This window comes from Culicoides brevitarsis, chromosome 2, assembly GCF_036172545.1.
Source record: "Culicoides brevitarsis isolate CSIRO-B50_1 chromosome 2, AGI_CSIRO_Cbre_v1, whole genome shotgun sequence".
NCBI classification, from domain to species: Eukaryota; Metazoa; Arthropoda; class Insecta; order Diptera; family Ceratopogonidae; genus Culicoides; species Culicoides brevitarsis.
Window position 1 is genome coordinate 18,676,415 of NC_087086.1, and position 25,112 is coordinate 18,701,526.

A 25,112-nucleotide genomic window follows, 5' to 3' on the forward strand; every position below is an offset into this window, starting at 1 on the left:
GAAAAGCAGTAATAATGGTCACGTGGTTTGAAATTTGTTTTACAAATTCTCCTGATTTTAAACATTTTTTTTTTATTCAAAAACTGTAACTTTTGACTTTAAAGATGTTCAATCTATTTGAGCTTATTTTGAAGATTTTATGCAAAATTTATGAAAAATTCAAAGATAAGTAGCACAAATGGTCACGTGGTTTGAAATTTGTTTTACGATTTTTGCTGAGTTTTGTAATTTTTTTAATCAAAAACTTCAAATTTTGCAAAATTTTCGACTAATTCACGTGGTTTAAAATTCGTGTTAAGACTTTTACTGATTTGACTTCAAATTTTGACTTTTAATGTCGATTTGTATACCTTAAAATCTCATTTTGACAATTTTTAGCTAAATTTCTGAAAAAAATCCAGAAAAAATCTCCACATTCCTCTCTAACACCTGTGACCTAATATTGATTAATCATCGTTCAACGTGTGTTCCGTAAACGTACAATAATTACGAAATATAAACAAAATCCATTCCATTGAAACGCAAACCAAAACAACTTCTGCTCGTCCCATACGTAAGTAGCCGAGAACATATCTATCGGAAAAAAGATAAGATACGGCAACATCTTATCTTTACTCATGATAAGCACTCACGAAGCTTTTTTCATTCAGTCGACGAAAATTCTTGCAACGACAAGTCATCGAAAATTAATCACTTTTTAATTGGAATTTTTACAAATTTAATGCAAAAATGTCACGTTTAGCGACTCTCTTCCGGAGCAACAGCGACGCTGACGTTATCCAAGACTCACGTTTCGAAGCGCGATCAAATAATATTCCAAAAGGTAAGAAATTTTCCGATATTTTTCATTAAAAAATGAGTCATTTTCAAATTTTAGGGGATCTCGATTGTGGAATTGTGTCGCTGGGATGGTGCAATTCACTCGCATGCCAACGTCTGGGCAACTCTAATACGTTTTTGGCAGTTTTTTGTGTCGCTGGACTCTTACAGGGCGCCGTAACGAGCTATTTTCGGATATCGGCGAAACAGGTGGCACTCCAATATGACTTCGATCCGAATTTGATAGGTAAGGCGATAGCGTTATCTCTTGGATGAGTCATTAACCGCATAATTTCTCTCCGTAGATTGGTTGCTGGTTGTCAGCGGATTGACTCAAGGAGTGTTTGCGATATTGGTTGCGTATTGGGGACATCGGATTCACCGAATTTCCTGGCTCGGAGGCATTCTGATGTTACAAGCGTGCCTAATTGTCATGGGAATTATACCGACACTCGTTAAGAAGTGAGCGCACGTGCTTTAATTGAAGAATTTTCTAATTGAATAATCTCTTTTGTCATGTATTTTATCATTTTTTAGAGACACAGGCCCCATTGAAACAGCCAAGGTCACCGATTTGTGTTTCGAATATGTCGCAGGAAGACTCGGCAGTGCGCGTTCGCATGCCATAACGACGCAAATAATGCTTTTTATCGTGCAATTCGGCATCGGAATGGGAAATGTGGCTTTTTATTGTCTCGGAATCTCGTATTTGGACGACAATTTGAAGGAGCATGAGAGTCCAGCTTATATCGCGGGAGCTTTGGCTGCTTATTTATGGGGATCGCAGTTCGGATCGGCAGTTGCCTTTCTCGTAGAAGGTCTGAAAGCTGGTTGGTGGATGGGATGGACCATTTTAACGCCTTTAGTCTTCACAAGTGGACTTTTAATTGCACTTTTTCCACGTCGCTTGCTGAAAACTGCCATTCAACTTGCTGCCAATCGAATTCTTGAGACGATGTCAACAGCTCAAAGTTTGTCACCGATGCGATATCTTGCAGATATTGCATTTTGGCCTTCCATACGACGAATGATCGCGAATAAACTTTTGATGTTCAACGTCGTTGGGTTCATGCTGCTGCAAACGGCGATCATAAACTTCCAAGCGCAAGAAGAAAAATATCTGCAATCGAGGTTTTTCCTTCCGACATCCGAAGCTGATGGATTGAGCGACGAATGGACCTCACGATTGATCACTTACCTGTTAACACCTCCTTTAGTTGGATTATCATGTCTGGTCGCGGGATTAATTATTGCCAAAATAAATCCGTCACCGAGGTGAGTTTGACCCAGAACTAAAAAAAAATGCAAGACTTTAATGTGGAACGATATTTGAATAACTGAGCTGCGAATTTGTTTGTTTATTTGTGAAACCTGTTTTGTGAGCGATTTTTTTTTCGTTTCTATTCATTCATGAAGCTTTGTTGAACGCGACGTGCAATTATTAGAGAGAGCGCGAATCGTAACGGTAAATCAAGTGATGAGACTCGACACAATGAAGGCAAACGGCAAAGCCTAATCTCTGTACGTATTAACGTTTTGTTACTCTCTTGCTTTTTATCGCAGACAAAATCATGAGCGAATTATATTGCATAATCGTAATTGGACAACCTTTTGACATGAAGTGCGTTTTTTATGGTTGGATGACGTTCTGTCTGTACCTATGCTCAGGTGACATCATATCATGTTAAAAATAACTTTTAAAGATAAAAAAGGCTTTGAGTCTATTTATAAATTGTTTGAAAATTTTCATAACGTTTCGAATTTTTGCATAAAAATTTTTTCAGAAAAAAATTCCTTAAAATTTTTATTTCAATATTTGGTACGAAAAAAAAATTAAAATTCAAAATTTTTTTAAATATTTAATTTTTTTATTTTATTTAATTAATTTTTATTTTTTTTAATTTATATTTTTTTCATTTTTTGGATTTTCCATTTTTAAAGTACTAAGAGTTAAAATTAAATTAAATTTCTCATTTGGAAATATTTTTGATAAAATTATAATTTGTAAAAATTATTTTTAAGATAATTCGATTATTTCTTTGAAAAAAATTATTAAAAAAAATTTTTGAAAAAAAAATTTTAAATTACTCGTCTTAAGGACATATTTTCTCATTTATTTTGTCAAAAATGTTTTTTTGTGCGATTTATCCTAAAATTCGCCCGACTTAAAAAATCACTTTTAGAGAAAAAAAAATTATTTTAATTTGGTTCTATAAATTTTTGAAAATTTTCATAAAAGTTTCAAAAAATTACATGAAAAATTTTTCAAAAAAAAATTCCTTAAAAAATAAAAAAAAAAAATTAAAATTCCAATTTTTTTTAAATATTTAATTTTTTTATTTTATTTAATTAATTTTTATTTAATTTTTTTTTTAAATTTATATTTTTTTCATCAAAAACCGCAAGCCAATTTTTGTTGAAATTTTTTTAGACTTTCGACTTTTTAAAGATTTTTAATTAATTACTAAAAACATTTGAAGAAGAAAATAAATATTAAAATATTAAATAAAATTTATTTAATTTGTTAAAAAAATGAATTTAAAATAATAAAAAAAAATAGTTAAGAAAAAAACATTTAAATATTTATTTTTTAAGAATTTATTAAATTCTTTTGTTTCCTTAATTTTTTTAAAAATTAAACTTTTTTGTAATTTTTGTATTGAAAATTTTCATAAAATTATTGAAATTATTTTTCAAATTCTAATAATTTTTTTTTAATTTTTTATTAATTTTTATGAAATTATAATTTTTCAATTTTAACCTTAAGGGTCAGATCTATTTTAAATTCACAAAATTAAATGTAAACATTTAAAAAAAAAACAAACAATCTTTTTTAATCGATTGTTAAAATTTTTGTTTAATTTTTTTTTTTTATTTTGGATAATAGTTTTGAGTTTCATTTGAAATGACCTAAAGTAGTCTGAAAAAATGATAAAAATTTGAGAAATAAAAAAAAAATAATTTATAAAAAATGTTCTCTTAAAATTTTAAAATACACTTACATTTTTACTAAAACGTAGTTCATCATCAAGTCTCATCTTTCAAACAATTCACATGCGTGTAAATTAACGACGACGTACTTCTCTTACGATTGATTAGCACAATAAGATTACCGCGCATTTACTTAATTTACCTTTTTTTGTAACGCAAATCATTTCGCTCGCATCGCTTTAAATTCTCTTCAATTCAGTCTCATAAAAATTCTTTCTTTACAGAAAATTGGCTGGATGGAACTTGATAACGTCAAGTATTGTCGCGCTTTTATTCATCGGTAAGACTCCATTTTTTCAAAAAATTGACCTTTTTTCTCAATATTTTTAAATTTACAGCTTACATTTTCCTGAAATGTCACAACGGGCAAATCGCTGGCATCCGCAATGGAAATCTCATGCAACCGCCTTGCAGTTCAAATTGTTTGTGCAAAAATACACAATTTTATCCTGTTTGCCCCAAGGATAGTTTTCAAACGTATTTTAGTCCTTGTCATGCGGGATGCACGAATGAAGATCAACTTAACGGGATAAAAGTCTTTACGAATTGCAGTTGTGGCGCTGATACCCAAACACGATTGGATTTTACTGCTTTGAATCGAATTGCGACCGATGGAGCTTGCAATAATGGCGGATGTCAAAAGTTTTGGATCACATTTCAAGCTTTGAATGCCATTGGAGCTGCGTTATTAGCTTCTAGTTTGATTGGAAATTTGTTAATTACCATCAGAAGTGTGTTGCCGCAAGATAAATCGCTCGCTTTGGCATTCCAATTGAGTGCTGTGGGACTTTTTGCGTATATTCCGGGCAAAGTTTCGTATGACGCGGTAGCTCGTGAGTATTTTTAATTGAATTTTATCAAAATTTTCGTTTAAAAATTTAATTTTTTTAATTTTTAGGAAGTACTTGTGCACTTTGGTCATCAACGGGAGGCACAAGAGTGTGTCGACTCCAAGATAATCCGACCTATGGGAATATTATCAACATTTTAACAGCCTCTTTGATCCTTCTAGCGACACTTTTTGAAGCTCTCGTCTATTATTACGTCGATTACTTACCAATTTATGGCGAAGAAGATTATTACATCAACGATAGTTCAACTGAAATGCATCTTATCAACCCATCACAGCCTCCGGCACAACTTACAGCTCAACCAAAAGTCATTGAATCAACAAAAGAAGAAGAACCATCATCAACTGCGCCATTAATAACGGAACAACCGCTTCCTGAAGCAACATCTCCCGTGCCAAGCAGCTTATTATCAGGCTCCCTGAACTCAAATCAGCTAGAAACCATGAGAAATTTACCAAATCGGGCCTCAATTCAACCGAAAAAGGGATATGAACAGAATTTAGCTGACATTTTACGAACTGCACCCATTATGAAGGCACAACGCGATGAACGTCTCTCAAGAACGCTTCCGCCACAGACTTCCGATGAAATAGAACAACTTAATTTTGAGCCACAAATCCTTCAAAAAACTTCTCCGGTCAAAATTCAAGAGAATTCTGAACCGAAAAAGTCCTTCAGTGACAGATTTCAGACAGAACCGCTCCAGAGACCGCCAAATCTAGTACTGGAAGATTCAAATATCAACAAAAGTCAGTCGAATTTGGCTCCGTTAACGCCTGTGACGCACGTGAGATACGATTTGACGAACCAGAGACCACTGAGTCCCGAAACAGATTTCTAGTTTCGCTTAAATTTCTTTATTAATCATTTTTAAAATATTTTTTATATAAATTTTATACGATAAATTAACGTCTAATAATAAAATAAGTCGATATTTTAGTGACAATTGTGAAAAAATACAAAAAATCTTAATGCTAAAATTAACTTAAGTTGATTTTTGTATAAATATTTACATCATTTTTGGTTTTTTTTTATAGTATACTTAAAAGTTAGGTCTTTGTAAAATATCTCTAAACGCGACAATTTCAATTCAAAAGTACAGACAGACAGACAAAAAATGATTGCTTGATTGTTTTTTCACGTGAATCGGTCTAATTTTGTCGCACGGGATGCATGCCATAGACACTGTGTTGCTGCATTTGTTGCTGATGCATTTGCTGGGTGCCTCCATTGGGGTTTGTGCTGATCTGTGATTGCTTTGTGCTTGTGGCGTATTGATCGATTCGTTGTTGTGGCGGTCCGTTGGCGCTGTTTTTGCTCGATGGGCGATCGCTGCAACTGCTTGACATCTGTTGTTGCATCGAAGGCGCCGCTCCGTATGTGGGCAATGGTTGAGGCGCATAGTTGGAGATGCTTGTGCTGCGATTCGGGGGCGTTAAAGATGATCCTTGGTACGATCCGTAGGAACTGTCGTCACTTTGGGCTGATTGTACGCGACGTTGGGATGAAGTGCCGTACACTGAATCGGGGCGTTGTTGCTGTTGGCGGTATTTGGAGTCGTCACTGTTGGAGAAATAAAGAGAAAATTGTTAGTTTTGTGATTTTTTTATAAAAAAATTGGTTGATTTTTACTTTTTGTCACATTAGGATTTTGAATTTAAGATTTTTTACAAAAAATATTTATATTTTATTTAAAGTTTATTTTTAATTAAATAATTCAGTGAAATAGTAAAAAAAAATATTTTACATAAAAAAAATATTTTGAAAAATAAAAAAAATAAATAGGTATTAAAAAATAATTTAAAATTAAATATTAAAATAAAAACTTAAAAAATATCTTTAAAAAAATTATTTTAAAAAATATTTAAAAAATAAATAAAAAAATATATTTAAAAAATATTTTTACAATAATGTTTAAAAATATTTAAATTTAAAAAAAATATTTTTAAATATTTAATGTTTTACTTGCCCAAAAAATTTTGTAAATTTTGTTTTAAATTAAAATTAAAACATTTAACTTAAAATTTCAATAAAAAAATATTTTTTTAGTGCAAATTCAGTTAAGTTTGGTGTAATTTTTACGTTTTTCATGGGTTTTTAATCGAAAAATGTAACAAAAAATATTTTTTTGCTATAACGTTGATTGAGTTTTTTGAAAAAAATTAGAATAGTTGTGACAAAAAGAAAAAAAAATTAAATTTATTTGCTAAAATCAACTTACCGTGGCTCATATTTCAACTGTTCCGTGGGCGTTGGATTCGAGCGACTTCCATAAATGGGCTGAAAAGCATGTCCGCCATCCTGATGATGCTGAATTTGGGTCCGTTCCATGCCCCGTTGCTCCTGACGCACCTCGATATGTTGTTGCTGTTGCCCGTGTTGCGTCGTCGATTGTTGTCTGAACGAGCTTCTAATCCCGTAGATGCTCTCCGACCGATGTTGCAACTGATTTTGCACATTTTGGTTCTGTGCGTGCGCACTTTGGGGCGGTTGCTGTGTCGTACTTAAACGCAACGGGTACAAACTTTGCGCCGGCACCAATTGTCCCGAACGAGCCGACTCCCGATTAATCGCTCCATTACTCTTGGCATAAACGGACTGCGAACGATGAAGATTTGCGCGCGTCAATGGCGGTGATCGGCAATACATTGAACGAGTTCCGCCGTAAATTGGCTCGCAAAATGGTTGAGGCGCCAATGTCGTGGCAGTTGTCGACCGATATGTGTTGTATTGACTTCCGGCGTGATATTTGGGCTTTTCGAGTTCCAAATCGTAGTTCATGTCGTCGTCAGACATGCTGGAGGACTCTTGATCCGCATCACGACCCTTCTTGTTGTGTCGATTTGGGTTGAAAACGTATTCATAAAGCACGCCGGAGATGACACCACCGAGCATGGGACCTACCCAGTAGACCCAATGATTCTCCCATTTGTTCAGGACGAAGCTGGGACCCAAGCTACGAGCAGGATTCAAGTAGGGCATCTAAAAATAAGGGAAAAAAAAGTTCGTTAAAATGGCGCAAAATCACAAATTCAAAAGAAATCTCGTCTTGTCTTCGTGTTTTTGTTCGAGATTTATTTTTGGGGGTGCATTAAATGCATTTTTTACACAGAGATACACGATTAAAAGGAAATCTTTTGTTCAAATTGGTACGTTTTTGTTGCATAGATAGTCAGAGGGACACAAAAAAGGAAAGAAACGCACATCTATTATGTCAGATGAGCAGCATTGTGTTATTTCTCGAGAGAACATTAATTTTTTTGTGCACATAAAGGACTCACAAGGACCAAAAATTAAAAGGAAATACAAAAGCATGCAATTTATCGTTTGTTTGCATTTACTGTGCAACTTTTTAACGTTATTTACTTTGTTTGCAGGACGAATTGTGGTAGATTGTCACGCTAAAATGGACAAACAAGGATATTTTTCTTCCTAAACACACAATTACATCAAAAATGGCAAAGATTTAACACAACAACTACCGTCGAGAGAATCAAACCGAACAATTTCGTAATGGAAATGGACGAAAAACGGTAGAAAGTTCAATAATCATTTATTTTTACGATTATTTTCTTCGATTTTTTTTACCATTTTCATTTATTTTCAGACTTGAAGCTCAAAATTTATGAGAAATTTCAACGAAAAAATTCATCTCTTATAAAAATTCGAAAAAAATCGAATTTGACAAAGAACAAATCTCTTAAAGTAACGAAGGACCATTCAAAACGTAACATCCAAGACACACATGACGCTATTTGCTGCATCGACAGTCGTACAAGTCCAAAGTGAAATCTGATTCTTGCACACCTGCCGTTTTGGAATTTCTTTTGAGGCGCAAATGTTAATGATGTTCGATCGATTTTCGAAGACGAATGCCCAATATAACTTTTTTTTTACCGACGAAGACGACGAAGTGTGGCAGGCAAGCCATCAAAAAGATGATAGCGAGAAAAAAAGTTGAACACAAAAGTAGTAATTAACTTTTTTTTCATTCTTCAACAAGAATTTTGCAACAAATGACGAAAAGAGAGAGAATTGTCGTTCGAGTAGCGATGATAATAAAAGGAAGTAATAACGATATTCGCTTTTTTGAATTTTTATTAGCAATTTTTTTACTTTTTGCTTTTAGTTTGTTGAATGAATGAAGAAGAAGAAGAGTTGATGTCAAATAAACGAATAAACGGACAAACGCATGTAATGGAAGAACATCATCATTAACATTGTGGTAACAATTCCATCGGCAGGAGCAAAAAAATTAATGATGTTGGTCAAAAAATGATAAAAATCTTGAAATTGAAATTTGTTGTTGCGCGAACGGCAGACAAAAAAGCGAAATTCCATTGTGCAAGGTGTGCGTTTGCCAAAAAATTGCGGTTTCGGCATTAAAGGCGATTGAACTTTAAAGTCTCGACTCCTTTTTTAGGTCATAAATTTTTGATAACTTACCGATACGAAGCTGCATGCACTGTAAGCGGCTCCAATAACCAACGACGGGTATCCAAAAAGCTTGTTTTTCGGCGTGGTCGAGACAAAATACGTTAATACGATTATAAAGGTGAGGATCAGTTCGACGCCAAATCGCTCCCAGGCGGCAAGAGATGCGGTATGCGTGACAGCAGCTTGTAAATTTCCCTGGTAACCGGGCACAGTGACACTGAAAAAGAAGAGAAAATTGTTTTTAAATCAAATTTTAAGGGAAAAAATCGGAAGGTAATGAATAATTGATGCGATTTCATTGATTAATGTCGATGCGAAGTGCGTCGATGACAGAAATGACATTAATCTTCCGTGTCAAACAGCAACAGATGCACTTGTGACCTCTTAATTTCTGTTGATTTAAATATTTAATCGGCGATTGCTGCGGTTTTCAATCGAAACCATTATCGCCCCTTTAATTCTAATCGACCGAACTTTAGAATTTGCATAAAAATCATGAACCGTATCGGATAATTTGCATTGAAACATCACTTACATGCATTAAACCCCCGATATTTGCATTACAAATCGAGAGAAATTGATATTTAATTGTTTTTCAATACAAAAATTTTAAAACCCAACAGGAAATGTTGCAGGGGAAGGAGTGATTTATCAAAGTTTGCATTAAAAATTAACATTCTCTCTCGGAGTTACACACTAATTGTCTCCGTTGAAAACTTTTTCATGTACCTTCCTTCGCATTATTTCATTATTTTCATATTTTTTTCTGAATGGAACTCCATGAAGGGATTTTAATGAAAAGTTTTTCTCGAAAAAAAGGCGAAGTAATTAAAGTTAATGAGTGCGATAAACTTTTTCTGCTCGAAATTTGTTTATAAAAAAGGTCAAAAGTCGCATTTAAAAGCGGTAAGTAAGAAAAAAATGGATCCAGCTTCACTTTTCCCATAATCCATCAAATTTTTTGCGTTTTTCTCGTAGTTGGGACTCCCTCGTATCATAACTCAATGATGGATTAAACCCGTCGAGCAAGTTACAAGTGCCGTGTGACATGAAAAGCATCGCAGACAACAAAAAAATTGGAAACATGTGTAAAATTTATCTAATTTTGTATCTAGACACGAGGAAATTGTAATCTAACGAATGATAAATTGAAGGGGTTGATCTTTTGTCCATCGAATTTTAACCCCTTTTATAATTCAATTGTCGCAAGTTGTTAAAAATCGTGTTATTTACTGTTTGTAAACTCGATGGATATGCAAATTTTTCGTGATACGTTGTTGAATGTTGTTTAATTGAGTGGAATTGCAGAAAAAAATTATTAACTTCGATATTTTTGAGTTCATCGATTCGAATCTACGTAAAACAGGTAGTTTTTTGCATTAAAGTACGATGACGCAAGGTGGTAATGTAAATAAATTACCTCAATTCTGTTATTTTCCCAACTTTTCTTACTTTTTCTTGAACAACCGACAGGTTGAATGAGAATTTATTCATTCTTGAACTATTTTTTTGTTATAAAAAGTGAATTTATTTGCTTTTTCATCGTGGAATGTTGCATTAATTCAATGTTTTTCCTCTTTTTTAGCTTTTTTAGCTTTTAGCACATCGGAGAACGAACCAAATCGACTGAAAATCGGAAAATTAGCTACAATTGGCGATGATGTAACAAGATACTGACATAGATTGGCATATGGAACGACAATTTCATCAATTTTTTTTAACTTTTTAAAAATGCAAACAAAGAACGATGAGACAAGTGCCAATATTTACAACTTTTTTTTTCAACTTAACTCAACAGGGAATAAATTCGGTCCATTGTTCGACAAAAAGTTGTTTAAATGTCTGTTTAAATGTTTTGTAATTGATATTTTTTGTGCAATTGTACGGAGAAAAGGTACAAACCACCGAGATCGAGTCCCCTTTGTACATGCGAGAGGGTAAAAAAACAAGTCAAACCACAGTCAGAGAGGTAAAATAAATTGCACTCGAAAAAATTTGTGACTTTTAAACTGCACTGGACTCGATCTCAATTAGTTGCAATTGTTCCGTTTTAAAAAAATGAAAAATTGAAACAGTTGTTCTCGAGAAGGTGGAAGATAATTTTTTTATTTTTTTTATTGACTGACAGCGGTCCACACTTGAAAAATTATGTTTGAAATTTTTTAGTGCGTAATCGATGTAAACAACAATTATGTGGCAAGTACCCTTCTCGATTGTTTGATATTTTAAACATTTTTAACTCAAAAGTATCAATAAATTTTTATTTTTCATGCCAATTTGTTCACGTGACACTTTTGCGGCGAAAATAGAGCGATTGTGGCGATAATAAACAATAATTGTTATTACTGCAATTTTTCAATCTGTGACCATTTTTGCCACTTGATGCGATTTTTGCAATAAATTTTTACTTTTCAATCAAGGGATGGACTGGAAAAAATTTAAAGCGTGAAAATTTTTATGAGATCTGTGACGAAAATTTATTGTTTAATGTTCGAAAAATCAACAAAGGACGTTTTTGTTATTTTTAAATAAATAAATCTTCAAAGGAAAATGAAAAAAAAAATAAATTAAAATGCGTGTGAAACTAATTATTGTTTCATCTATTCATTTACCGAAAGAAAAAAAATCCATGGGATTAAGGAAACTTTTAAAAAAATTCAGTGAAAAGCAAATAACTTAACAAGAAATTCTTTGTTTGTTATTTATTTGGTGTACAAATTTCGGAGCATATTAGGGGAGATTTTTTCTCTTCCTTCAACTTCTGTTCTGTGCATTTGTCTTCTTCCAAAGATAGTCTTTTACAGTTATTGTTTATTTATTTTTTTTCTCCTTTATAAATAATAACATAATAAAATTTTATGTTTACATCGTTTATCTCTCTAATAAATTTTCTTGTGGGAATTTTTTTTTCTATTTTCGAGTTGCAAGTTGCATCGGATGATTGTTACTTAGTGAAATGAAATGTCGAGCAATGATATTTTTATTAAAAGATTTTAAGAGATTACGGAGTTTAAGGATGTTTTTTGTTGGTTTTTTGGATTTTAAATCATTTTTGAGGGAGGAAAATGATCAAAGGTGACGAAAGATGAGGAAAAAAGGCATATTTAATCTATATTTTATTTTTTTGTAAAAATAACTTTTGACATTTGAGTAAGATATAAGTGTGATTTTTGTTTCATTAATTAGAAAAAAATTAAAAAAAAAATTTTAAAAATTAAAAATTAAAAAAAAATTAAATTAAAATTTTAAGCAAAGTTATTTAAAATAAGAAAAATCTAAAAATAATTAAAATAAATTTTTAAAATAATTAAATATTAATATTAATGAAATTTATTATTAAAATTAATTTAATTTGTTAAAAATTTATTATAAAAATATTTTTTTGAATTAAATAAATAAAGAATTACAAAAAATAATAATTTTACAATCTTTGAATATCAAGGAAAAAAAAATTATAAAACCAAATAAAAACGAAATTTCATGTTTTATTATTTTTTAATTCAAAAAATTAACAAAAAAAAAATAAAAAAAAATTTTAAAAAAAAAAAAAAAAATAAAAATAAAAAAATAAAATTTAGTTAATTTTTTTTTTATGAAAAATAAATAAAAAATAAAATAAAATTTTTTAAAAAATTATAAAATATATAAAAAACAAAATAAAAATTAATTAATTAATTTATAAAATTTCTTGATCACGGCGAAGAACATTTTTTCCAAGAATTATTGATAAATTTATTTTTTTTTTAATTTTAAAAAATATCTCTAAAAGTAAATTGAAAAATTATTTATTAACATATTTTTCCAAGAATTAACGAAATTTAATTTTTTATTAAAAAAATGTTTAAAAAAAATTTTTTTAACTAAAAATGCCAAATTTAGCCATTTTTCGTAAATAAAATTTATTTAGAACACCCAAAGACTTCTTTTCTGTCTACTTTTTGACAGTTCCCTGACCTATCTCAATTCCTTTTTTTTTTGCTCTTCCGCAACAATCTACAACCGCATCACACGAGATTTATCTAAGATAGTCACGAACATTATCCCATCACGCACATTCCCATTTCTCACACGCTTTATCCTTTTATCGCAATAATTCATCATTGCACACAAAAACAACACCGAGACGGACACTTATCTCAATAACAAGCGCACACCTTACAAAACGACGAACAAGTTGTTATTTATTGTCATAAAACGCACATGTTTGCTCTACTTCCAGAGCCATATGCGACGACACACAAACTGCGGTTTTTTCTCTATTTGCATTTCAATTTCCCCTGCGTTTGTCGAGAAAAGAAAAACAATTGCACGCGTTCACGATTTTTTTATGACCTGATTGTTGCAACAAACGTTTAAGTTTGCGCGAACATTTATTGTGCCCATATGCACGCGTTATTTGCATATAACACGAAAAATTAACAGGATTTGACCTTTTTATTTGCGGTCTCTCACCCCCTTCGTAAAAAAATAACATTTAAAAGGTCGCTAACAATTATTTATTATTTTTTTTTGGTAGAATTTCGGTGAACAAGGGACGATGATTAGAATAAAAAGGGAGAAAATGATACAGATTTCAAGTGCTCAGATCATCATCGCATCATCACAAGTTAATAAAAAAATTTTTTTTTTCCTTTTTTGTCGAGATCATGAGCAGATAATTGAATAAAAGGAGGGAAATGAGGGAAGTTTATTATTTAAACATATTTTTACGAGAAAATTTGATTGAAATTTATGCATTTTTTGTCAGAACAGTACTTTTGTGTTTAATCGGAATATGATTAACTGCTGTTTGTGACAATTTTTATTGAAATTAAGGAGATCAGGAAGTTTTGTGGGTGCCAAACAACTGTTCAAATTTAATTTTTTCTATGTAAAAAAATAAATTTTATCCAATTTTTATCGAAAAAAATCGCTTAAACCCTTTCTCATGAAAAAAAATCGTCTGTCATCTCGAATCAAGTCAAAAAACGCGTCATCCGCTGCACTTCTCACACACAAAAACATATAAAAAACATCTTTAAAGGGTTATCACTCCACAACAACTCTCTTCACGCAACACTTGATTGTCGTTAATTAAGTTTTTATTGCCGCGCATTATTTTTTTGGCATCAAACGTACCAATTTTTCATCATTTTTCAACATTAAACAGACAATAAACGTAAAAAAACTGAAGTATCATCGTGACTTTGTGAAAAATTTGTAAAATTAACTCTTTCACGATGACGGCGTTGAAAGTTGATGATGACATTAAAATTTTTTTATTACATTTTTTAAGTCCTTGCTAGGAAAAATTGCTTTGAACGCATGTTTTGCAGCTGTTTGTTCCTTTATTTTTAATAAAATTCTCACTTCAGACTGTCTGATGCTTGGATGTTTTGACATTTTTATTCAAATTTCGCTTTGAAATATTTTTTTTTTGCTTTTTTATTTAGAGAAAAATGGACAAAGTCCGTAATCCTTTAAAAAAAAGTTTAGAATTTCAGCTTTCAGGTAATTTTTTAAACACGTGTCTCAATAATTGAGAGGAAAAGATTATTTTTTTATTAAATTCATATTAGAATTGCCTATTTAGTGAAAGGGAAACGAGATGAAATGAAGATCTCTGACACCTGGTTTCCTGTCTTTTGTGCTAAATGCTTGAATTTAAAAGTTTTTAATTACACTTCAGGTCATAATTAGAGAAAAAATTCAAATTTCATCATAAAAGCTGAATAAAAATCCCGAAACTTCATTAAAAAGCACTTGTTTCGCAAATGACGGATAAATGACATGCATAAATTTGCATCATTTCTCCCTTTTTTACGTAATTTCTGACCGATAATCAGTAAAAAAGTGCATTCAATGGTCATTCAAGGGTCAATAATGTCCCTAAACAATCATTTAATGCATTGTTTGTTCGAAAAATAATCCGAAGATTTCCTTTTTTTATGCAAAGGGGACCTTTTTTTACTAATCAACGTTCGTTACAAGACCATTACAGACCAGGGCGTTGTAAATGTTGACCGCAATGATTTGCCAACTCATCATGTCGCAACAAAAAGTGGTCATAAAAGTGGTTAATTAGGTGCTTTATTCATGTTTTATTGCATTTTATGCATTTTTTATGAACATTAAGGCACGAAATGAAATAAAAATTTTAAAATTCTTAGAAAATTAAATAAATAAATAAACATGTTGTTACAGATTCATTTTGAGTTGCGAAGAAGTAGTGCAGTGGATGACATAAACTCATTAATTTTTTGTAAATCTCTCGTGTGACAGAAAAACAAAAACAATCTTTGTTAGTTTGGAATGCTTCTTGTGCGCGTTTATTAATAACTCTAATTTCTGATGAAACATCGTTCGTCTTTTTTTTTTTTGAAACAGAAGACAGGCACAAAAGAAAGTGTTGATTGAAATATTAATAAATTTGTTCTCAGGCGTTGTTTTTTGTTGCATGTCTCATGGATGCAGCTGCAGACATTTAAATGTTTTTTGTCGTAATTTCATCGTAATTAGTTTTTTTTGACAAATTTTGGAATAAAAATAAACTAAAAATAAAACAAGGAGAGTCATTATTTAAAAAAAAATATTAAATAAAATTAAAAAAAAAAAATAATTTTTTTTTTTAAATTTAATTAAATTTTATTTAAATTATTATTTAATTTTTTTAATTTTTTTTTTAAATTTAAATTATTTTAAATTAAATTATTTCAATAAAAATTCATTAATTTATTTAGGTTTTTTAATTAATATAATTTTAAAAATATAAACTTAAAATTCAATTTAAATTAATTTTAATAAAAATAAATAATAAAAATTAATTTATAAAAAATGTACTCAGCTAAACATTAATTTTTTTAATAAAAAAAATAATAAAATGAAAAATATTTTTAAAAAATTTGCTTTAATTTATTTAAAAAAAATAAAAAAAAAAACTAAAAATAAATAAATAAAAATTAATGAGATGAAATTCAAAACCTCTTAACTTCACTTCGTCATCTGACATCGTCAAAGAAAAAACCACAAAAAATCAAGAATTATTCCATATTGCAACATAAAAAATTTAACCACAAATGCACTTGCCTTGTTTGCTGGTTGCGTCAATTTTTTATTAATATTTTTTTCATTTCAATTTATTTTTGTGTATTTTTTATTTGCATATAATCTCTTCCTCCTCGATTTTTGTGGTAATGCTGCCGAATCCGATAAACAGTAACATTACAACTTCATACCACCCTAACGCCATAACATTCCAACTACACAAACAATAGGCACAATCGTAATAATAATAAAAAGAGGTGCACAAAAAATGAGATGAATAATAAATAATAACAATAATTTTCGGAAACATGTGCATTTTTTTGTTGCATCGTGCGCATAACCAGCCGAAAATTATTATTACTTAAACATAAAAAATAAATAATAATCATAACAATGCGAGTTCTTGTTATTTATGACTGCCTCTTTCGTAAATAAATACAAAAAAATGTGCAGTTAAGATACATCGCAATAATTACAGCATGATTGTTTTGACCTTTTTTTGGTCGTACATCTTCGAGTCTGCAACAAAAAGGGGAATTAACTCTTTTTTTAGGGAATAAAATGAAATAAAATCGTGATGTTTTTGCATCATTTCCTCTTTTTATTACAATTTACTCGGAATTTATTGCAATTTAGATCGATTCTAGTCTCAAATAACGATCGATAACTTTTTTTTGCGTGTTTATCGTGTCTGCACTTTTGACCCTTTTTATCGCCAATTTGCCAAAAAAAAAATTCAAGTTACATGAAATTGTTTTTTTTTAACGACTGAGAGATAAGTCGAGCAGAAATTTCCTTATTTTTGCCAAAATTCTGAATTTTTTATTAAAAATTTTCTTCATCTTTAAATTTTTTTTATTAAAAATTTAAAAAAAAAACGAAGAAAATATTTGTTTAACCTCATTTTTCGTTCGTTCTTCTCCAGATGGACGTTCTCTAAACTCTACTTTACTACTTAGTGACTGTCGTCTTGAGACTAGAGACGATAATCCATACATGATAAATTGATATTTACCTTAAAATTCATCAAAAGTGACAGCATGCCGTCTTTATTGCTTGCAGAACATTTTTATTTCCGTTCAATGTTTGCTTTTATTATCAAAACTTTATTTTTTTCTGCTTTTCGTATTGCTTCTAGTCGAGAAACCACTCGAAAAAAAAAGTTTCCTATCTCTATTTATCTTACTTTGAAAATGAAAGAGTTGCCATGCACTCAATTGCGCATCAAGGAACATCGTAAGAGGCTCTTTCTTCAATAAAAAACGAAAAAAATGTATGAAAAATATGGAAAAAAAGTGCACGAACAAGTATTTCGTTACATGTTCAGACAATAAATTACACAACAATTAAAAGCATATCTCTTTTGCAACACTCCAGACACTTTTTGCTACCCTTTGCCGTCGTTGTTGTTGTTGTTGTTGTAATTACTTGCACGCTTGTGATCCCCTTCTAATGCACGAAAAATTACAAATTTTAAGGGTTTTGTGGTAAATTTGATGATAAATTATGATTTTAAGGAAGTTTCTCCTCAGAATTGGGCAAAAAAAGGGAGACAACGGAGGCGTTTGCGGTTTCCTGTGAAACATCGACTTCCGAACTGCTTTTGTTTCGACCACAATTTTGTCGTTTTTGAAGAAAAAATAATTACGGCATGCGTAAATGGTTGAGATTGACATGTTTTCTCCTTAAAAATCTCGTATTGAACGAGTGACAGTAAAAAAATTGATGATACCTTTGAATATTAATGGAGTTACGACCATCTGCCGTACTATTATTAGTTTAAAAAAAAGATTATTTTAAGGATTTTTTTTATAGATTTGGTCGTCTGTCGTCGAAAAAGACGTGTGTGAGCTATTTGAATTCGATTTTTTATGTCTTGGCTTCCTGTTTTCTTTGTGTCATGAACTTTTATTTGGTATTTATAGTTTTCAGATGAAATTATATGAAAAGAAGAAAGTTTGTAAGGAAGGATTTTTATTTAAAATAAATTTATAATAAATTTTTATTTAAAATAAATAAAAAAATATTGCTTTTTTAATGATTTTTTTTTTAAATTAAATTTTATTTTATTTTAAAATTTTTAAATTTGAAGTTGTTTAATAAATTTTAAATAATTTTTGCTTTAACTTGCCTAAAATAAAATTTTTAAAAAACAACATTAAAAAAATTTAATTTTTTGAATATCAAAAATATTTTCTATTTATAACTTTAATTAATTTTATGATTTTTTTTTATTTTTACAAAATTTTAAAAAAATGTTAAATTAAAAATAAATTATTAAAAAATTATTTTTTTATTAGGTATTTAAATAAAAATTAAAATTTATAAAAATAATATTCTTTTAGCATTAAAAATTATTATTTTTTTTTTAATTTTAAATTAATTTAAAAATTTAATTCAAAATGACATTCAGATATCAATCTTGTCTCCCATCGAGCCAATTTTCACCATCAATGGGATCAATTTCTCTTGAATGCCCCTCATATCAACATTTATCATCTAATTCATTCTCTTCATCTCTTAAAAAAACAAAAATTAAGTCCTAAAAGCTCGATCTTTGTATAAAAAAATACAGACGGCGATCGAACGAGAGAAAAAGAACACAAAACATCTGATCGCATCTGCCTTTTGGTCCCAAAAAATATAAAAACTTAAACACATGCACATGTTTTTGTTGAATTCATATTATTATTTTTTTAAAAAATTAAAGAACTGTATCGTTGAATCGTCATAATCACTATGAATATGAAATCAAACTAGTAAATACATGGAGCTCGACACAAAATTAAATAAAAATTTTATGGAATGGATAGAAGAAGCAGATGGCAATCTGTTGAATGTTGTGTGTTTTGTCAGCGTATCTACAAGTTTTTTTTTATTTTTGTTGAATTGACTGCTAATGCTCGGTATGTAGTTTTGAAATGTTTTCTGATAATCAAGCGTGAAATGATATTTATCGAAAAATGTTTGCTTATGTTGATAATTTTGGAGTTCTATGTTGATTTTTTGTTGTTTGCACATCATTTTTGGTCGTCTCAGTTCAATTTTTTTTACTGAAATTTATTTATTTTTTTTATTACATTTACAAAAATACATTAAATTATTTTTTGGTGTTAAAAAAATTAAAAAATATTTTTTTTTAATTTTTTAAATTAAATTCATTATTTTATTTTTATTCATTGAATTTTAAAATTGAAAAAATAATAAAAAAAATAAATAAAATAAAAAATTAATTAAATTAAATTAAATTAAAATAAATTAATTAAAAAATTAAAAAAATGTTTTAAATTTTACTTTTTTTTAAATTTTTTTATTATTTTTTTTATCACAAAATAAAATAAAAAATCGATATCTCGGCGACAAGACACAAACAAAAAATAAAGTAGAAATATAATAAAAACCTTTCTCCTTTGCAGATAAAGAAAAAAATAAGAATCTGGTCGCCAACGTTTAAAGTTCACCATCAAACGGAACAACAAAAGGATATTATTAATATATTAAAAAAGATGAAAACATTTTAATATAAAAAAATTTCGTAGAAAAACATATGCACACTTCTCCATATCACTTTTGAATCTTCATACAAAAAAAAAATATTCTGTGCCACTGCTTTAAAAATCTGCCTGAGACACCATTTTCTGTCCTTTTTTTTCTCTGGATACAGAATTTTTAACCTTCAGGATGTTTTTATGTGGGTCCATGTACGTGCTATACACAAAAATTGACCTGCATCCTTTTTGATCGCAACACGTACGTAAAAAAAACCTTCAAGAGGATACATAAAAAAATACAAAAAAAATCTACACATGAGTTGCATTCTAATAATGAGTCGATTCTGGGTAATAATTCATGACACATGAGTTGCATTTGTAATGTTTATCGAAAAAATTACTTTTTTTTGTGTGTGCAACAAGGAACGTAAAAGTAGAAGAAGGACAACAAAAAATCTGTTTAAGCGCCTTTATTTATTTACTCTTGCAAGGAGTAAATATTTTTAGGGCGACTGGATTTAATCTGTGCTTTACTGCAGCTTAAAACAATGTTTGTGACCAACATAATCCTTTAAACTCTTTTTTTTCTCTTTTATTTTAGTACAAAAAAAAATATAAAATTTAATAAATACCATAAATTAATGATCATTATCGCATTTACATCACATGATCACATGCAAGAAAAAAATAAAAACATGAAAAATGAAGAACTTTGCGATTATGAAATGCAATATTATTAGACATAAACATGTTAAAATAATCGCTTTTTTGTTCTTTTGTGCATTTTGAGCGACAAAACATGAGAAAAATATTTTTTATGATGATTTTTTAGTCGTTCTTCATGTCTTGTAAATCGCTTAAAATGCGCCAAAACAGTTTTTCCCATCGTTTTAATTCACTTACACTCGAAAAACATCATCATCATCATTATTGTACTTGAAGCAGCATCGGCTAAATGCATTTTAATAACGAATGGATGAAACGCAAGTACGAGAAATCGTGAATTGAATTGTAATTGTACATCAGTTGGATGATGATTGATCGTTGCATGTTGAACTTTTTTCATCTCTAATGTCAAGATTTGAATTTTTTTTTACCAACAAATAAGATTTTTAAAAAATTTATTCGAATATCTCGTCGAAATTTTTATAAAAAAAAAATTAAAAAAAAGTTTTAAATATGGCTGAAAAAATTTTAGGGCAAATCAAAGTAAAAATTAAAAATAATTTTTTAATTCAATTTAATTTTAAAATTTTTTAATGTTTGCCCATTTTGGTAAAAAAAATTTTAATATAAAATAAAATTATTTTTTTTATAAATTTAAAAAAATAAAATAAATAAATTAAATTAAATTTCTGTAAAAAAATTAAATTAATTTTTTTACTACTTTTTTGGCGTTTTTGAACGTTAATCGTTGATTGAACACATTAAAATAATTTTTACTTTCATTATTTTAAGTTTTTAAGTCAAAACTTTAATAAAATTTCACAAAAAAAAAATTTAAGAAAAAATAAAAAAATTTGGTCACGTGACTCAAAAATTTTTTCATCAAATTTTCGATAATTGGCGTTTTTAAATTTTAAGGTCAATTTATATAATTTTAAATTTTAAAATAAAAAAAATTGTTTAAAAAATATTTTTTTATTTTTCCCTCTGAATTTTTCAAAATAAATTAATGGCCTAAATAAAATTCAATAAATAATTTATTTATATCATAAATTAATATATATGTAATTTTATTTAAAAAATAAAATATTTTTGTTCTTATAGTTAAAAAAAAAATAAAAAAATAATATAAAAAAATGTATTTTATGAAGTTTTCAACTTAATATTTTTATAATTTTTAGAGTATTTAATTATTTAAAAAATTCTTCCAATTTGGTATTTTCTTTAGAAATTAAAAAAAATGATTTTTTTTTATTAATTTTCGTAACAAATTATTATCAAAATATTTTTTTTTATAAAATTACTGAACAAGTCTAACATTTTTAAGCAAAGAAGCCTCTTAAGTTTGTTCTAAAAAAACACAAAAACTTCGTTTTATTTGTTGTTAAACCACACATAAGCACTTTTTAATATAATTATTAAATCATCCTTGTTTGCGAGATGAGATGTCGTCTCGTCTCCTTGTGTGTAAAAAAGTTTTAAAGCAAAACAAACAAAAGTACGGAGCAAAAAATGTTAAAGGAAGTTGATGAATACGTTTTTTGTTTGCTGCTAGCTTGCGAAACAAGACGAACGGAGAGAAAATGACGACGACGACAAGCAAACAAGAAAAGAAGATCATCTCGTCTCGTACAAAATCACATATGAAAAGAATCTGAGGGTGTAGGTAAGTACAGATCCTTTTATTTCAAAGCATTTTTGTATCCAAACGAAGCATTTTGTACGAGAAACTGCTTTAAAATGTGTAAAAAAGAGACAGCAAGAGGGCAGGTGGTCGATGATTTTGTTTTCTTTGTTTGCATTTTTATAGATTTATTTTTTTTCCTTTACACGCACATTTTTTTTTTGGAGATACGGCATTAAAATGCAACAGAAGTTAACAGATTTCGTGATCGACCAAAAGGAGTGTGCTTTGTGAGTTAGACAGGATGCCCAGAGAGAACTTTGTGTAACATTGTAACTGCAACAACCGGTTCACAATCTCGCCATATGTTGATAAAACTCAGGTGATCAACATGCGGCGCACGTTAAAAAATATTTAAAGTCGACCTAAAATGATGAAAAAACGAGAAACGGGATAATTAGAATCCTTGAAAAGATGCTAATTGACCTCATCTCAACCGCCCGAATGCGATGCTCCAATTAACAATCACTTTTGAAAACGAAAAATTTTCCTCGGAACTATTCAAGTATTTAATTAACACTCTTTTTGATTGCTATTTGAATAGTTGCAACCACCAACCAACAATTTTTATGATACACTTCGAAGATGAAGCAAGCGTGGCATCAAATTTCTTCTTTTAAAACGATCAAATTCGACGATACCCACGACTGCCTCTCGTATTTTGTTTATTAAAAAGATGAAATTACAACGATGACTCTCGATTTTAATGAATTTCAAGCAGAAATTGGATCAAAATGGGGTTTTTGCATGCGATGTTGGTACAAGGAGACGAGATGGATGCAAATGCAATCAAAACAAAGTCATTCGAGTGTGATGTTTACACAAAAACTACTTGAGAAATGACTTGAACAGCAAAGTGCTCTGTAAGAAATTCGTTTTAAAGACGATATTTTAATCAAATTGACCCTTTTTTAATGTTTTTTCGTTATGCACGTGTCCTTTCTAACAAAATTCGGGACAATTATCATCATTATATCAATTATTATTAGTCAAATAACACGTTCCTTCATTTTTTCTTCGTAAAAAACGTTTATCGAAAGTTATTATCTTTCCAAAAAACATGCATTCTTCGAAAGTAAGAAGAAAAAAATGTTTAATAACAAGGTAAATGACTCAAAAAACGCACCTGCCTCTTGTTACTTATACGCGCAACGAATATTTCACGCTTTATCACGGAGTTTATTCAATTTTTTTATTGATTGTCGTTCATGTCGTAAAATAAATTTTTAAATTTTTACTCACCTGTATAGCAAAGCAGCTCCTGCGATGCCTCCGCCACATTGCGCCGTGATGTACAACGCAGCACGGATCGGGGAAATGTTCCGAGTGACTGCCAAGGCCAAAGTGATAGCGGGATTAATGTTGGCGCCTGTAAAAAAAAACGAGTTTTAATGAGTCTTGGTGGTCCATCAATCAAAAAAAGTCGCTTAAAGGGCTAAAAGTGACTGAAAAAAACTTTAACAAAGACAAATTATTAAAAGAAATAATTACTGAATGGAATTTTGAGTTGCATGAAAGTTGCAAGCACATAATTATTTGTAAGAGACACAAGAAAAATTTAGTTTAATGAACTTTTTGTCATTAAAACTCTGGATTTGGCGACACAAAAGACCATTTATCATCAAATTTACATGAAAAAAGTTCTTTTTGGTATTAGAGGCACGCGCTCAAAGTCATTATTCGTGCCTTTTATTGTTCCATTTTGGACTTTTTATTCTTTAAACGTTCTAAAGTCTCGTTTCGTGGACAATTCTAACCTTCCAACCGGAAAAAACGTGTAAAATGACTTAATTTCTTGCATGCTTCTGCTATTAGTGGTGGTTTGAAGTGTCACATAAAACATTTTTTTGTTCTTTTAATATTAATCGGCTTTTGTTTCGTCACGATTCACACTTTTGGACACTTTTTGAGGAAATTCCAAACAAAAATATTGGAAAAAAGTCATAAAATCCAGCTTTGATCTGATTTTGTCGGCAAAAAAACTAATGGGAAATTCCTAACTTTAAATAATTAAATTGTCATCTCATAAAATATTTGGGAATATTAAAAACTTTTTCTTACCTGAGACATGAAAGAAGCATTGTGTGAGGGCAGCAATGGCAAAACCCGAAGCCAAAGCAGTTGCCAGCAAAACAGAAGAGATGCTAAAAAATGAATTATTGGAATTTTTATCAATAATTGAAGCGTTTTTTGTGAGAATTTACGAACCTTGCTCCGATTCCAGCGCCCGCTGCTGCTCCACAAACGATAAAAACGTAAAAGAATGATGATAAACACTCGGAAATTATGGATCTGAAAAAAAATTAAATGAGTTAAATGGAAATTCGTACATTCAATCGATCAAACGTTGAATTTTTAATGGAAATGTTGAGATTTTTTCGTTAAAATATTAATTCAAAAATAATTCTTCTGAGAAGAGGTCAATGATCAATAATAATTTCAATTTAAATTTTTTTTTAAAGTGAAAGCGGAAATTCTAAAAAAAAATTTAAGTAGATGAAATTATTTACTCAACGAGTCCTCTTGTAACCCGAAATGACCTATTTCGATGTCAGTTTCAGACAATAAGCGAGATAAAAAGTAAATAAGAGAAGCAAAAAGCTATTAATATGCCTTTCAGTTGCATACAAGCCGAGCAGCACATAAAATGCAGGAAGAATTACGATAAAATAATAACACTCGGCGTGGCTGTTTCAAATAAAATAATAACAAATTGTCATCCTTCGGTGCCACAAATGCTCGTAAAAGGGAGTTGAGCAGAGATAAATTAAATTTACGTTACAAAGAGACAAAATTTATGGATTTTTACAAACCTCCAGAACTCGAGTGTCCGCAATTCCTGATGCATGTTGAACTTTTTCATGCCTTTCTTCGGAATTGGGGCCTCCTTACGCATGGATTCCAATTTTTCCAACAGCGTTACGATGTGATAGTCAATATTTTGCACATTTGCAAGTGTGGTATGTAAACTTTCATCTGCCATTCTAACTTTTTATTTTATTTAAATTTTTTTTAAATCAAAAATTTCTTGAATTCTAATCTAACTTTGCTAATAAAACTTTTCAATATTTTTTTAACACAATATGGTCATTGCTGTTTCTACTTATTTTTTTTTTATTTATTGAATTGATAAGTTTTGCACTTTTTTAA

The 25,112-nt window shown here is 29.7% G+C and overlaps 2 protein-coding genes across 2 annotated transcripts; one reads left to right on the forward strand and one right to left on the reverse strand.

The window, feature by feature from the left end:
- The first annotated feature begins 664 nt into the window (after window positions 1–664).
- LOC134832026 (solute carrier organic anion transporter family member 2B1-like) lies at window positions 665–6,376 on the forward strand. The gene is made up of 7 exons (XM_063845912.1): window positions 665–823; window positions 878–1,066; window positions 1,125–1,281; window positions 1,357–2,094; window positions 4,035–4,090; window positions 4,149–4,643; window positions 4,709–6,376. The coding sequence occupies exons 1-7, from the start codon at window positions 730–732 to the stop codon at window positions 5,500–5,502; spliced, it is 2,523 nt and encodes an 840-aa protein (XP_063701982.1). The 5' UTR covers window positions 665–729; the 3' UTR covers window positions 5,503–6,376.
- Window positions 5,813–24,945, reverse strand: LOC134832028 (neurogenic protein big brain). Its single transcript, XM_063845915.1, has 7 exons — window positions 24,776–24,945; window positions 24,171–24,254; window positions 24,024–24,106; window positions 23,205–23,331; window positions 9,108–9,315; window positions 6,883–7,643; window positions 5,813–6,224 (listed from the first exon to the last, which is right to left on the reverse strand). The coding sequence occupies exons 1-7, from the start codon at window positions 24,943–24,945 to the stop codon at window positions 5,813–5,815; spliced, it is 1,845 nt and encodes a 614-aa protein (XP_063701985.1).
- Between the last annotated feature and the right edge of the window lie 167 nt (window positions 24,946–25,112).

Excerpts from the sequence above, each read along its gene's own strand:
- LOC134832026 (XM_063845912.1), top strand. The coding sequence starts at position 730 with ATGTCACGTTTAGCGACTCTCTTCCGGAGCAACAGCGACGCTGACGTT. Across the intron at positions 1,282-1,356 it reads ATACCGACACTCGTTAAGAA|AGACACAGGCCCCATTGAAA; the intron begins GTGAGCGCACGT and ends ATCATTTTTTAG. Across the intron at positions 4,091-4,148 it reads TGTCGCGCTTTTATTCATCG|CTTACATTTTCCTGAAATGT; the intron begins GTAAGACTCCAT and ends TTAAATTTACAG.
- LOC134832028 (XM_063845915.1), bottom strand. The coding sequence starts at position 24,945 with ATGGCAGATGAAAGTTTACATACCACACTTGCAAATGTGCAAAATATT. Across the intron at positions 24,255-24,775 it reads CGGACACTCGAGTTCTGGAG|ATCCATAATTTCCGAGTGTT; the intron begins GTTTGTAAAAAT and ends ATTTTTTTTCAG. Across the intron at positions 9,316-23,204 it reads GGAGCTGCTTTGCTATACAG|TGTCACTGTGCCCGGTTACC; the intron begins GTGAGTAAAAAT and ends CTTCTTTTTCAG.